Source organism: Schistocerca americana, chromosome 6 (genome assembly GCF_021461395.2).
Source record: "Schistocerca americana isolate TAMUIC-IGC-003095 chromosome 6, iqSchAmer2.1, whole genome shotgun sequence".
Classification (NCBI taxonomy): domain Eukaryota; kingdom Metazoa; phylum Arthropoda; class Insecta; order Orthoptera; family Acrididae; genus Schistocerca; species Schistocerca americana.
This window is the reverse complement of record NC_060124.1, coordinates 296,875,010-296,891,302: the sequence shown is the minus strand read 5'-3', so window position 1 is coordinate 296,891,302 and position 16,293 is coordinate 296,875,010. Positions and strand designations below refer to the sequence as shown.

Sequence of the window (16,293 nt, the reverse complement as noted above, 5' to 3'; positions counted from 1 at the left end):
CAGTACATCTGTCCATATGAACCCTACCAACTATCAAAAATACCTCCACTTTGACAACTGCCATATCAAGAAGTCCCTTCCATACAGACTAGTCACCTATGGTCATCCGATCTGTAGTGATGCGCAGTCCCTCTTGAAATATACTGAGGGTCTCACTGAGGCCTTCACAGACCATAATTACCCTCCCAACCTTGTACAAAAACAGATCTCCCACACATTATTTCAAGTCACCCACCATCTTCCAAAGTCCTACAAAGTGGAGTATTCCCCTTGTGACTCAGCATCATCCAGGACTGGAACAACTGAATTATATTCTCTGCCAGGTTTTTAACTACATCTCATCATGCCATGAAATGATAAATGTCCCACCCATTATCATTCCCATCCCTCCCACTGTGGTATTCCACTGACCACTGAACCTACACAATATACTTGTCCATTCTTATACAACCCCTGCCCCCTACCCCTTGCCTCACAACTCATATCCCTATAATAGACCTAGATGCAAGACCTATCCTGTACATCCTCAAACCCCCGCCTACTCCAGACTGGTCACAAACATCACCTAACCCATCAAAGGCAGGGCTACCTGTGAAAACAGTCATGCAATCTACAAGCTAAGCTGCAACCACTGTACAGCATTCTATGTGGGCATCACAGTTAACTAGCTGTCTGTCCACATAAATGACCACCAAAAACTGTGACCAAGAAACAGCTGGACTACCCCATTGCTGAGCATGCTGCCCAACATGACATTCTTCATCTCAATGACTGTTTCACAGCCTGTGTCATCTGGATCCTTCCCACCAACACTAGCTTTTATGAACTGCATAGGTGGGATCTGTCCTTGCAATATATCCTACATTCTCCGAACACTCCTGGCCTCAACCTTTGGTAATCATTGTCCTTACAAATCTAACACCTTCCCTGTTCCTATTCCAGCACTACAAAGCCCTCTATACCACCAGTGCATCCTCGGTCTTTTTACTTCTCTCCTTTTCCACTACCCTGGCTCCTTCCCCTCCCCCTTCCATCTAACTTCAAGACTGCACCCTAACCTCTCTTCAACTCGTCCCCGTATGCTTCCACAAGCAGCACTTTACTGCTCCCCACCTGTACCCTGCTACCCCTCCCCCTCCTTGCCCCAGCCTCCTCCTTAGCCCCACCATCTGGTTGCCTTTCACATCATTTGCTGCTGTTCACAGTCCGGCTTCAGCTGCCAGAGACTGAGATCATGTGTTTGTGAGTTGCATTTGTATGTGTGTGTGTTTTGTCTATTTTTGACACAACCTCAATGGCTGAAAGCTCACTTCCGACAGTCTTTTTGTTGTGACTATCTGTGATTCAGCATCTCTGGTATATGGTGAGTAGTAACTATTCTTTTCATAATATTGTTATATTCCAACCCGGATTTTGATATGAGATATAACAAAGGACTTTTTTTTGTTCATCATGAAGCGTTGGCAGGAAAAGGGAAGAACCACTGGCGTGGCTATAGACAGCTGGGATGGAGCAACTGCCATGTTGTCATCTGGCAATGGTGTTATCTGGATGCGTTATACTGCTCTCACTGCCACTACTTCTCAATCAATTATCTCCTCAGATTGCATCACAAGGCTGAGAGGACCCTTTCCCTCTAGCACCATGGAAGTTACTCCATGATGTCTTAACAGCTGTCCTATCATCCAGTCCTTTCTTCCTGTCAGTGTTTTTCATAGATTCCTTTCCTTGCCAATTCTGCGGAGAACCTCCTTATTCCTGATCAACTCTTTCCACCTAATTTTCTATATTCTTCTGTAGCACCACATCTCAACTGCTGTGATTCTCTTCTGTTCCAGTTTTGCCACTGTCCATGTTTCACTACCAAACAATGGTGTGTTCCAAACATAAATTCTCAGCATTTTTTCCCTCAAATTAAGGTCTATGTTTCACATTAGTAGACTTCTCTTTTGCCACTGTCCATGTTTCACTACCAAACAATGGTGTGTTCCAAACATAAATTCTCAGCATTTTTTCCCTCAAATTAAGGTCTATGTTTCACATTAGTAGACTTCTCTTGGCCAAGAATACCCTTTTTGTCAGTGCTAATCGACTTTAAATGTCCTCCTTGCTTCACCCACCATGGGTTACTTTGCTGCCTAAGTAGCAGAATTCCTTAACTTCATCTACTTCATGATCACAAATTCTGATGTTATGTTTTTCACTGTTCTCATTTCTGTTCTTTCTTCAATTAACTCTCAGTCCATATTCTATACTCATTAGACTGTTCATTCTTTCAACAGACCCTGTAATTCTTCTTCACTTTCAGTCTTGACAGCAATGTCATCCTCAAATCTAATCATTGGTGTACTTTCACCGTGAATTTCAATCCCACTCTTTAACCTTTCTTTTAGTTCCATCATAGCTTCTTTGATGTATATATTGAACAATAGAGGCAAAAGGCTATATTCCAGCCTTACACCCTTTGTAATATGAGCACTTCATTGTTTGTCTTCTAGTCTTATTTGTTCCTCTTGGTTCTTGTACATATTGCATATTACCCATCTTTCCCCATAGCTTACTCCTATTTTCCTTAGAATTTCAAACACCTTGCACTGTTTTACATTCTTGAATGCTTTTTCCAGAATAACAGATCCTACAAACATGTCTTGATCTTTCTTCAGTGCTGCTCCCTTTATCAGGTGCAATCTTAGAACAGCCTCTCTGATGCCTTTACCTTCCCTAAAGCCAAAGTGATCATCTTCTAAAAGATCTTCAATTTTTTTCCATTCTTCTGTGCACTATTCTTGTCAGCAACTTGGATGGGAGAGCTGTTATGGTGATTGTGTGATATTTCTTGCACTTTTCAGCTCTTGCTGTCTTCTGAATTGTGTGGATGATGTTTTTTTTTTGGAAGTTGATGGTATATTGCCAGTCTCATACATTCTACACACCAACTGATTAATCATTTTGTGTCATTCCCCCAAATGATTTTAGAAATTTCAATGGAATATTATCCATCCCTCCTGCCTTACTTGATCTCAAGTCTTCCAAAGTTCTTATAAATTCTGATTGCAGTACTGGATCTCCTATCTCTTCCTTGTCAACTCTTGTTTCTTCTTCTATCACATCATCAGACAAATCTTGCCCCTCTTAGAGGCCTTTGACATACTCTTTCTGCCTGTCTGATCTATCCTCTGCATTTCACAGAGGAACTCCCATTGTACTCTTAATGTTACCATTCTTGCTTTTAATTTCATGGAAAGTTGTTTTGACTTTCCTGTACACTGAAAAAGTCTTTCCAATAATCATTTCTTTTTCAATTTCTGCACATTTTTCATGTATCCATAAATTACTAATCAGAAATAAAAGAGAAGGGCTATGATTAAGGGTTGAGAAATTATCTTTTTCCAGAAACTATATTTTTATTACAATTTTACTTTATATTTCCTTATTTTGAACAAAAAAACACAACGATTGTGTCATTGAAGACAAGATAGCGTAATTTTACAGACTGCTTTCATCCATACGTGACAGTGATTTTTTTTTTCCATCTTTAATTTGCTGAAACTTCATTCACTAGCTGGTGCAGTCACTGCATTGTCATCAGTGTCCTCAAAGCTACTTCGAGCTTTGGATAAGCATCTTATAATGCATACTTTGGAAAGACCTTCAAAATATCCAAATGGCCAAATGGGAAGCCATGTTAATACCCTTCATGGGCTCTTCTACCTGGAACTTGAAAGCAGTTATTTTGTTGACTAGCCCTAGAGTATCAATGGCACTGCTACATTGATCACCAAAATTAGCTGCACATATTTCAATATAATGTACATAGTTTAAATTTAATGCATTATCTGACTTGAAATTTAAGTATGATGATGTAGTGTCATATTTGTAAAATTGGTTTGATACTGCAATTATTATTCTATCAAATACACTGCCTGACAAAAGAAGTGAAGCACCCAGCAGACCTGGTCAGATGGCAAGGTAACTTTGTACATGTACACACCACAGGCACATACGTAAATGAAGTACGAGTTCCAATAGTCTGTGACATACAGAACAGCCATCAAAGCAAATTAGTGTGCTTCATGTTTAGTATTGTTACCAGGTCTGGTAGGCTATATAATGGGTGTGAAGAGCTTCAGATGCTGAATGGTCACAGAGTTGTGGTGTACTGATGTGAGATAGTGTTATCAGCACATGACAGAGTTTTATAGGGGTCTCATCTCAGGGCTTTCTTTGTCCAAGTGGTCAGATAGTGCAATGTCCAGAGTTTGTGGGGTATTTGGATGTGACTGTGGCCTGATGTTGGACTGCATGGGAGCATGAGTCATGCCAAGCTCATCTTCAAGATTCCAGTCGATCATATCTGATCATCACAAGGGAGAATCGGCACTAAGAACATCTAAACTCCATATCTGCACCTGCCATACAAGAACAAGTAATAAACATCCTGAAGGATTCACCAGTGTTTGGTGTCTAGCAACAGCTGTGCTAGGTAATTTGAGTCCCATGTGCAGGCTGCTGTTAAAGCCACAACACAAACGGCTGGATTTGGAGTGGTGCCATGACTGGAAGCACGGACTGCTGCTTAGTAGCATCATTTTGTGTTCAGCAATGAACCACAGTTCTGCACTGCCCTGGATGACTATTGCTGATGAGTATGATGGTTTTGGAGAGGCACAGTGATGTTACTCCGGGCACAGTGATGTAAGGAGCCAGTAGGTATGGCTTTGTGTCATGCGTGGTAATAAATGAGGGAACTCTGATGGCTCAATGGAATACCATGGACTGTCTGGGTTCATGTGTGTCAACTCTCATGTGACAGTATCATGGTGCCATTTTTCACCTGGACAGTTCTCATCCACACATGGCATGTCTCTCTATCAACTGTCTGCATGATGTTGAGATGTTCTGTTGGTGAGCAAGATCCCAAGATTTTTCTCTATAGAAAATGTATGGACCCACCTGGGATGTCATCTCTGTTCCATTGCCAGTACCTGGGATATCAATGACCAGTGACATCAGTTGTAGGCCAGCTTGCCTCAGGAGAGGGTACAACAGCTTTATGACACTCTTCCCAACTGAAGCAGTGCATGCATCTGGGCCAAAGAGGTGAAATAGCATATTGATAAGTGGGCTTATTCTATCAAATTCTTTGTAAATTTGATTCAGTTTTGTAATCACAGGAACAACATCACATACCTTCTCTGTCTGTGAAGTTCATTTTCCTCCTCCACTTCTGTGTGCTTCACTTTTTTTGTCAATCAATGTCCTTTTAAGCACTATAGCTCAAATACTATTGCTTCAGTCCTCTGTCAGCAGACATTGAAAGCCTTTAGTCGAAGCACATATTTGTTTCAGCATCTGCTTGCCGACCTTTGAGATTCTACACTCATGCTCATAAGTTAAGGATGATGTTGATACATGGTGAAACAATGCTCTGTTGTGTGGTTTGCAGGTTTAAATCACCTCAGGGTATGATCATATGGTTCATTTGACCTGCAGTCATTGCATGGTGGTGCTGGCAGCAGTCCACATACGCAGAGGTGTGTTGGTGCATGTCAGAGTACAGTGCAGCAAGTAAGTGTGCAGACGTTTTCAGATGTGATAATGGTGACTGTGTGTTGAAAATGGCTGAAAGAACACATATTGATGACGTTATGAGGGGTAGAATACTAGGGCAACTCGAGGCTGGTCAAACAAAACAGGTTATAGCATGTGCCCTCCATGTGCCACAAAGTGTGATCTCAAGATTATGGCAATGATTCCAGCAGACAGAAAACATGTCCAGGCACTACAGCACAGGACGTCCAAAGTGTACAACACCACAAGAAGATCGATATCTCACCATCAGTGCCCGCAGACGGCCATGGAGTACTGCAGGTAGCCTTGCTCGGGACCTTACTTCAGCCACTGGAACAGTTGTCTTAGACACACAGTCTACAGATGACTTAACAGGCATGGTTTATTAGCCCAGAGACTTGCAAGGTGCATTCCACTGACCCCTGGTCACAGGAGAGCTCGTAAAGCCTGGTGTCAAGAACACAGTACATGGTCATTGGAACAGTGGTCCCAGGTTATGTTCACGAACGAGTCCAGGTATAGTCTGAACAGTGATTCTTGCTAGGTTTTCATCTGGCATGAACCAGGATCCAGATACCAACCTCATAATGTCCTTGAAAGGGACCTGTATATAGGTCGCGATTTGATGGTGTGAGGTGGGATTATGATTGGTGAACATACATACCTGCATGTCTTTGACAGAGGAACTGTAACAGGTCAGGTGTATCAGGACATCATTTTGCACACCTTTTCAGGAGTGCAGTGGGTTCCACCTTCCTCCTGATGGATGATAACACAAGGTCCCACCAAGCTGCCAGGAGTACCTTGAAACAGGAGATATCAGGCAAATGCAGTGGCCTGCCTGTTCTCCAGACCTAAACCCCATTGAACACATCTGGGATGCTCTCGGTCGACATATTGCTGCATGTCTTCAAACCCCTAGGACACTTCAGGAGCTCCAATTGGCACTGGTGTAAGAATGGGAGGCTATACCCCAGCAGCTGCTCGACCACCTGATCCAGAGTATGCCAACCCATTGTGCAGCCTGTGTTCGTGTGCATGTTGATCACATCCCATATTGATGTCAGGGTACATGTGCAGGGAACAGTGGTGTTTTGTAGCACATGTGTTTCGGGATGGTTTTCTCAACTTATCACCAATGCCGTGGACTAACAGATCTGTGTCATGTGCATTTGCTATGTGCCTATGCTATTAGCACCAGTTTTGTGCAGTGCCACATTGTGTGGCATCACATTCTGCAATTATCCTTAATTTATGAGCATGAGTGTACAATACCTGTAGTGAAGTAACAACAAGAACTGCCATTGTTGAATAAGAGTGAGTTGTGAAGGCAGCAGCTGTGTGAACCAAGCACACAATTGCCATATAAACCATGTTAGTGACAAATGTCTATTGGGTAGTAGCCATTTCTTTATATGCCACTCAGACAAAATAAGACTGTAGAAATGATAGCGTGAAAGGAGCATGTGTTATCAGTCATGGATGGAGGGAAAGGGAGGGGAAGATAGTAACATAAGTAAAGGATAACTCACTTCTCTCTCCCAATTAATTTTTAAAGTGTCTTTCTTTATTGCTTTTTTTCTAGTTAGTTTCTACACCCCCATGTGGGCTCCATTGATGTGGGCCCATCTCACCGTGCCATTCACACAGCCCTGGGTTGTGATAGATCTGTGAGTTTTAATTTCTCCATTGGACATTAAGGGGCAGAATATGTCAATAGTAGAATGTCAACTGTCCCTCATAACAGAATTTGCAGAAACTTAAGCAACAGAACGTAGATAAGCTAACAGAGGAAAATGATCTCACTGACTGAATCCTGTAATTTTTTTGTGAGAGGATCCTTGAAGATAATTGTCCTAATACAAAGATACACAGTTAATTTGAAATAAAAAGTGTATCAATTGGCAAAAACATTCCTGATGGGATTAATCAATTTAAAAATTGCTTACACACCATATAGCACTTAATTGTGATGTGGGCATTTTAAATTTTTACTGTTTCAAGTGGGTTAAGTTATTTATTTATTAAATAGTATGGGCAAGAATTAATGTACTATATCAAATCTATATTCATTCATATTCTTTGGGTAAAAGTACCAACATAACACATATGACAAGGAGAACTTACAGTATCATTTACATTATTGTGAATGAGGAAAACTGTATTGTTACCTCCTTCCAAGGCACCACTGTCACCACTACCAAGAGGGGAATCAGATGTGAAGAATAATCCCTCAATCCCATAACTGATGTACAGATCACGTAAGAATGCTAGGTATTCCTTATCATTGACACCTGTTGCGCCATATTCGTTTTCCAACTAAAAGAAAGAAACAAAAAAAGTCACTCATTAGAACATGTAATATGCTTCTTTCAGTGGGTTAAACATCCAGCCAACTTTCATTTCTCATTTCAATACAGTGAAAAAATGCCTTCCCTTTAGCTTCATAACGTCGTAAAAGCTCCCTGCAAATCTCCATGCCCCTTTATTTCATTTCTGATATCAAATTTTTGGAACCACCCTCACATACACTTTCTTGAACGTCAGTATATCATGAACTTAGCTGACAACCTTGAGAAGAGGCTGTCAGAAACCACATGGCAAGTATGGAGGGCCCACTCCCCCAGAAAATTTTAAAAATTTTAGAAGCCTGATTTAGGCCTTTAAACATTATATTTCAGACACTTTGCAACCCTAAACAAAGGAGGTATACAGGGTGTTACAAAAAGGTATGGCCAAACTTTCAGGAAACACTCCTCACACACGAATAAAGAAAAGATGTCATGTGGACATGTGTCCGGAAACGCTTAATTTCCATGTCAGAGCTCATTTTAGTTTCATCAGTATGTACTGTACTGCCTCCATTCACCACCAGTTGGCCCAATTGAAGGAAGGTAATGTTGACTTCCGTGCTTGTGTTGGCATGCGACTCATTGCTCTACAGTACTAGCATCAAGCACATCAGTACGCAGTATCAACAGGTTAGTGTTCATCACGAACATGGTTTTGCAGTCAGTGCAATGTTTACAAATGCGGAGTTGGCAGATGCCTATGACTCGCGACTGGGGAAGACCTAGAATGACGAGGACACCTGCAATGGACGGGGCAATTCTTCCTGCAGTTGACGATAACCCTAATGTCAGCATCAGAGAAGTTGCTGCTGTACAAGGTAACGTTGACCACGTCACTGTATGGAGAGTGCTATGGGAGAACCAGTTGTTTCCATACAATGCACAGCGTGTGCAGGCACTATCAGCAGCTGATTGGCCTCCACGGGTACACTTCCGCGAATGGTTCATCCAACAATGTGTCAATCCTCATTTCAGTGCAAATGTTCTCTTTACGGATGAGGCTTCATTCCAACATGATCAAATTGTAAATTTTCACAATCAGCATGTGTGGGTTGACGAGAATCCACACACAATTGTGCAATCACATCATCAACACAGATTTTCTGTGAACGTTTGGGCAGGCATTGTTGGTGATGTCTTGATTGGGCTCCATGTTCTTCCACCTACGCTCAATGGAGCACATTATCATGATTTCATACAGGATGCTCTACCTGTGCTGCTAGAACATGTGCCTTTACAAGTACGACACATGTGGTTCATGCACGATGGAGCTCCTGCACATTTCAGTCAAAGTGTTCATATGCTTCTCAACAGCAGATTCGGTGACCATGGATTGGTAGATGCGGACCAATTCCATGGCCTCCACGCTCTCCTGACCTCAACCCTCTTGACTTTCATTTATGGGGGCATTTGAAAGCTCTTGTCTACGCAACCCCGGTACCAAATGTAGAGACTCTTCGTGCTCGTATTGTGGATGGCTGTGATACAATATGCCGTTCTCCAGGGCTGCATCAGCACATCAGGGATTCCATGTGACGGAGGGTGGATGCATGTATCCTCGTTAACGGAGGACATTTTGAACATTTCCTGTAACAAAGTGTTTGAAGTCACGCTGGTACGTTCTGTTGCTGTGTGTTTCCATTCCATAATTAATGTGATTTGAAGAGAAGTAATAAAATGAGCTCTAACATGGAAAGTAAGCATTTCCGGACACATGTCCACATAACATATTTTCTTTCTTTGTGTGTGAGGAATGTTTCCTGAAAGTTTGGCCGTACCTTTTTGTAACACCATGTATTTAATTGATCATACATTAATTTTTATTTTTCATATTAAAATTAATCCAAATCATTATCTTCAATAAAAAAGTTCTTCAGCATCACTGTTATTAACACTTTCAATGAATGTGACAGTGGACTCTGCAGTTGGTGATCCCTCTGCCACATCCACATTTACTGCTGACTGTTGCCTGCTGCATGTGTTCATTTCTGGCTCACAGAAGGTGTCATACTTTATTTTTGTTGTCACCATTCTTTCATATAACTTACTAACAACAATTTTTTCCTGAGTCAGATAATGTATCTGACTGTAGTTGTTTCTGGAGTATTGAGAAATGAGAGAAGTAATTTTGTTTTATCTACAACATTTTTCTATAAGGAGTCATGCTTCTGGCTAATATTTTTATCACTATGATTTCAAATATTCCACAGGCACTCCTCTTTCTCATAGAATGTGATAAATTTGTAAATTTTGCATCTTGTTCACTTTTTTTCGTAAATGAACATGCTTAAAGATAATACACAAGACTACAGACAGAGCAAAAGCAAACACGAGTACTGTGTAGTGCAATTTAGTGATAGCAGGCCAGGAACAATGTTCCTTTATCTGTATTGACATGGCTGTGGAACACTGGGTTTTTTGTTGCCATGATACTGAAAACAAGTTGTGAACATTGGTAGCCCAGTAATAGCAATGATTGGTAAGCCAGGGCAACAAAATAATTTATGAGATGTGTACTGCATGTTTAGGAAGGAAATCATTACAACCTATAAAACATTTTAGGCATATCATTAGCGAAGGCAAAAAGTGCCATTTTTTACTTTTTTTATATACATCAAATTGTAAAAGTCTATTTCCATAATTTTTAATAACTTCCCACTACTCTGTAATTAAGGTGATAAATGTGTAACAATTACAGAAACCCATAATAGTTGGCAGCCATGCATGAGCAATATAGTGGGCTGATGTTACACCAATGTTTCTCACTGCTGCATTATCATTCACAGTAATGTGACTGTTTTCCTGTATTAACTCATCAACTCTCGCAATGTGGTCTCCATGACTGCACAGACAGAGCATCCTGGGCATTACAAATCTTCAGCATGTGCTACATCTTGTTTGAAGTTATTTATCTACTCATACATTTGTGTTTGACATGTGGCGACTTTCGACCAGGTCACGTGTAACATCTTCGTTTGGCAAAACATGTGCACCAAGAATCAAGAAGGTGTATATCTGTATATGTGTGCTTCAAACCAATAAAATAGTGCTTATTACATTGATATAGTGTTCATCATTCAATCTGGCAATCCTACAACACTAAACCCATACTGGTGACCCCCGAATTTATTCGCAAGTGCTACAATGAACTCTCGTACTGTCGATCAGTACACAATGGATTGCTTGCCACCCGATACACCACACATGTGCCAACCAGGATTTCTAACAGATGTTTTGCCATTATTTTCCAATTATCCACCTTGTGTTCACAACAGTTTGACGCAGTTTCTGAACACACTGGCTAGCTGTACTCAACAGGACAGTGCTTCTACATTCCCACAGCCATGTGTGCCAGCATCAGGTGCGAACAATAACTTTTCATTAACATGAGGTGGTTTTAACAATTTTAATGCATCTGTAGGGAAGGGGACTGGAAACTGTACTTTGTCATTTCCCACTCATCGGTCAACTACAGGTGACTATTCTGCACTGGTCCATTCTACACCTGTTGACATTACTCCATCAAATACCCAACTTATTGATTTCTTGACCATGGTCAAGCCAGCTGCACCTACCATGCCATGTGCCACCGACATTGTCAGGAACTGGTACACTGCTACTGCACCAGAGCAAGTTATGCTGCAGATCTATGGACAGGAAGTGACAGTTTCCTACAAACAGTTATGCCAAAACTCCCCTATCTATTGGCCTAAGCTACCATCCCTTCACAAGGACCATCCACACACATGGTTTGCCTTGGCCGACCATATCCTGCAGCTACATGGCATCTCTTTACCCATGCTTTTTCAACTAACCTACAATGAGGTACACTAATCTTTAACTCGGTAGATCATACTACTAGTTCCGATATTTCTTCCCTCTCATCCAAGAGTGCTACTCTATTGCGTGAGCTTGTAGAAGCTGCTGTTGCAGTGCTCTCTCTTAAATCACACAATGACAAACTTTCGGACAGCAATGAAGCCCTCTGCTTACGCATCGCCGGCATGCAAGCCAAGCTCATGGATGCTCATAAGCGGGTCTGCCAGATGGCACACACAGCCATGCCCCCATTCCCAGTCACTGCCCTGCCTCCTTGCACCTGCCGCCAATGTCACGTGGCTTTTCTACTGCCGGACAGAAGTAGCGCCCATGACACTACCAAGTACCCCTCTGAGTTCCACAACAAGGATTACCTGTGGATCACCACCACTGCTGCTGATCTGCCGGCCTGGGACATACAAGTGTGTGCATTACAGGTTAGTCATACTGCATTGGGTGCTGGTCCATCATCCCCGTCAATGTTTGCGATCAACAACGGTGCTGTCCATAGAATCAACACAATGGGAGGTCCACCAGTATGTGCAAAGGCTAGATGTTTAGATGTGGAAAAACTTAAACATGCCAAAACTATTATTCAAGAACTTTTATATAGTAAGACTATTCATCCTTCTTCTAGTAGTTGGTCATCACTCATTCATTTGGTGCTTAAGAAAGATGACAGTTTCTGCCTCTGCAGTGACTATGGGGTGCTTTACACCAGAACAATTTTAGATAATTATCCCATCCCAAATATTCAAGATTTTGCTTCCCAACTGCACAGAGCACAAATTTTCAATGAAACTGACTGTCACAAGGCATACCACCAACTGCCAATGGCACCGGAGGATGTTGAGAAAACTGCCATCATCACCCTGTTTGGATTTTTCAAGTATCTGTTTATGCCGTTCGGCCCAAAAAGTGCTGCACATACATGGCAATGGTTCATTGACTCATTGGTTGGAAAACTGGACTTTGCGTATGCATACCTGGACGACTTGTTAATTTTTTCTTCCTCACTCGATGAACATGAACTCCACTTAAATGCAGTGTTACAATTATTAGAAGCAAGTGGTGTTGCAGTGAACAATGCTAAGTCACAACTCAGTCACACTAGTGTCACTTTTCTGGGCCACATGGTTTCTGCTGACGGCATCTGCCCCCTACTCAACTGGGTCAAGGCCATTAGTATGGTGCCTTTGCCCAAAAACATTCAGGGCCTCCGACACTTCCTAAGAACATTAAATTACTACCGCAAACACATCCTCGATGCCGTTGACATAGAAGCCCCACTGACAGATGCTTTTGCCGGAAAAACACTTCAGGGTCTTGGGTGGTCACGTGGACTCCAGATATGTGCCGTGCATGTGATAACCTCAAGTCAGCCTTTCAGATGACCGTTACACTTGCTCGTCCCATCCCTGATGCTCCCATCTCGTCGCTTACTACAGACACGAGTGATACAGCAGTGGGGCGGTACTTCAGCAATCCATGGCTCCTGTTGTACAGCTGCTCAGATTTTTCTTCCACAAATTGTCAGCTTCCCAACAAAAATGGTCAACTGTTGACTGGGAACTATTTGCTATTTACTTCACTATCAAATATTTCCAAGACAATATCGAAGGTCATCATCTCATAGCATTTACTGACCATGAACCACTGGTATACGCTTTCTGTAACCCAGGCAAGGACTCATCCCCAGACAATTTTGTCCTATGGACCTCATATGCCAGTTTATGTATGACATACGTTAAGTCAGAGGGGCAGACAATGTCGTTGTTGATTTTTTCATCTCATGTGTCGGTATTATTTTCACAACTGGACCTCAGTGAATTCCCTAAATTGCAAACAGATGATACTGACCTCATCGCATTGCACTCCGATGCTAAGACAGGACTCAAACTAGAGTTACGGGCACTTCTTGGATTCTTGTCACCGCATTTCAACAAGACGCATATGTCTGGTGATTCCTGCACCTCTCCGCCGGGACATTTTTAATAGTATTCATGATTTGGCACACCCTGGCATACGTGCCACTGGACATCTGGTATCTGAACGTTTTGTTTGGCCCAGGGTGATAAAACAATGTCACAATTCGGCGCGTGCATGTGTGGATTGTCAGCACACAAAAGTAGGACATCATGCACAGCCCCCCCCCCCTCCCCCTCCGCCATGGGTGCATTCAATTTGGCAAAATAAAGATTTTAGCACATACACATCGATATCTTCAAGCTCTTACCTCCCTACACCCCCCCCCCCCCCCCCCCCGCCCCTCCTTGGGCCCCTTTTGTTACATACTGTCCACCATTGACAGGTTACCCACAGGGTAGAGATAATTCCCCTCACTAATATCACAGCCGACGCGGTGGCCTGAGCCCTTTAATTAATGTGGATCTCATGCTTTGGCTGCCCAGCTTCTATCACTACCGACCAGGGCCACCAGTTCGAGTTCACCTTCTTCTGACAGCTTTGTGAACTGTGTGGGGTGAAACGGTTTGGGACAGCAGCATACCACACCCAGAGCAGTGGGCTAGTTGAAAGCTGGCACCAAACGCTTAAAGCTTCACTAATGTGCCATGGAGGTGAGTGGGCCGATGCCTTACCACAGGTAATGTTAGGCATTTGGGACCTTGGTGCATCTCTGGCAGAAGTACTATACAGAGAACCCCTCACACTCCCAGCAGAGCTAGTCAAGCTTTCACTCACTCCAGATCAAATCTGCAACTCAACATTCATCAGGCATGTTAAAAAGCTAATCACTAGCATTCGCTTGCCCTCTCCTCGACCGCACTCGCTCCCTCCCATATTCTGCATAAGGATTTGGCATCATGCACTCACGTCATGGTGTGCAATGACACCGTCTGACAGGCACTCAGCCCTACATAATCAGGCCCACACAGAGTCATATCATGGTATAACAACACTTTGCTTGTTAACGGCACGCTCAAACCATATCTGTCTGCCACCTCAAACCAGCGTGGTCTCTGGGAGAACTGCCCGATACCCCACCCAGTCAGCCCCCACCTACTGCTACACCCGCCTCACATGAGGCATCTACCAATGGTCCACTGGTGAGTGACAACCATTCCCGTACGTGTGATGTTACCTACTCCCAACTCATGTGGCAGTGCTGCAGGTGCATGTAACATCCCCCTACAGAATAACGCATTTGATGACTCCCCTTCCTACAGGTAGCCCCCACCTCTCCCCTGTTAGGATTTAGTGATGTATCAGTGGCCAGCCTCGGAATGTGTGACGTCGCCACGATGACTCGTGTAGAGATTCGGTCAACCCCTATACGGAAGTGGTAGTTAGTGTGAAGACTGATTTCATTTGCAATTCTAAAGCATTTTTTGTTGTGCATCCGGATAATGTGTTTGTATTCTATGAATGGCCAGCTTCCCCAATGACAACTTAACCCACATTCATCTTCTCTAATCTGTCCCCTTGCCTGTTGGTACTGACCCATCAACAGTAAAAGTCCTTTGTACCACAACAGGCATTCAGGTTCACTACCCCAGCTCCTCACAACCCACTTTCCCCTCCCCAGATCCTTCCACTGCATGAGGATTCGTCCAGTCGGGCAGGACCATCTACCCCCCTCGGCTGGCTCGTGGACTTCATTTACTAATGTAATGTAATGTATTGTTTCTGTTTATTAAACACCCTCTCCCTCCCACCTGGGTGCTTCCTTTACATGTATGCCCTCATATTTGTGTTTGTGCTCCACACTCAAGTTGGGGGCGGGGGGGGGGGGGGGGGGGGGGGGGAGGGCAATGTGGCGACTATCGACTAAGTTGTGTGTAACATCTTTGCTTGGCCAAATTCTTTGTGAGCAGCCTGTGGTTGCGGGGCGATACAATAAACACATGTACCGAGAATCAAGAAAGGGTATATTTGAATATGTGTGCTTCTTACCAATAAAATAGTGCTTATTACATGTGGTATAGTGTACAATCATTGCATCTGGCAGTCCTACAACACTAAACCCATAGGCTCAGACAGCTTTCACCATATTGCATTGCCATCCAATGGTGAATATATAATCACCTAACAGAAATCTGATGACACACTGCCACTCCACATTAGTGCAAACCTGCAAGGATACCACCATCTTGTTTCAGGTTCCCAGCATCCCATTTGTGAAGCAGACATGCCGGGCCCATCTGATTTTAGTTCTAGGACACTACCAAAACATAACAAAGAAGCATAAATATTACCAAAGTTTTTTATGCAGCTTTTCCAATTATTTATTGAATGAAACTTTTACTTCTAGCTACCATAGTACAAATGAGAAGACAGTGGAATTCTCTGAAAAGAATTCTTGGTACTATAAACTCACTTATTAGTAAGGAACTTCTTCAAAATGTTATCAAACAACTTTCTCCATGGTATAGAAAGTTTGATAACCATATAATAGCACCTGTCATAAACAGCCTAAGTGTTATTCCTTGCTTAACAATAGCATTCCTCATCGTGTCATAACATGTACACATCTGTTTATATAACTGAGATGCTCCTATTTTAAGATTAATTGTACAATTTTATGATGATA

General features: G+C 42.6%; 1 protein-coding gene across 1 annotated transcript in view; it reads right to left on the bottom strand.

Moving 5' to 3' along the window:
- LOC124619644 (beta-galactosidase-1-like protein 2) overlaps positions 1-16,293 on the bottom strand; it is a 93,489-nt gene that overhangs the window by 30,326 nt on the left and 46,870 nt on the right. The window contains exon 5 of the mRNA XM_047146172.1: positions 7,743-7,890. Within this exon, the coding sequence (XP_047002128.1) occupies positions 7,743-7,890 (148 nt within the window). The remainder of the gene's footprint in view (positions 1-7,742; positions 7,891-16,293) is intronic.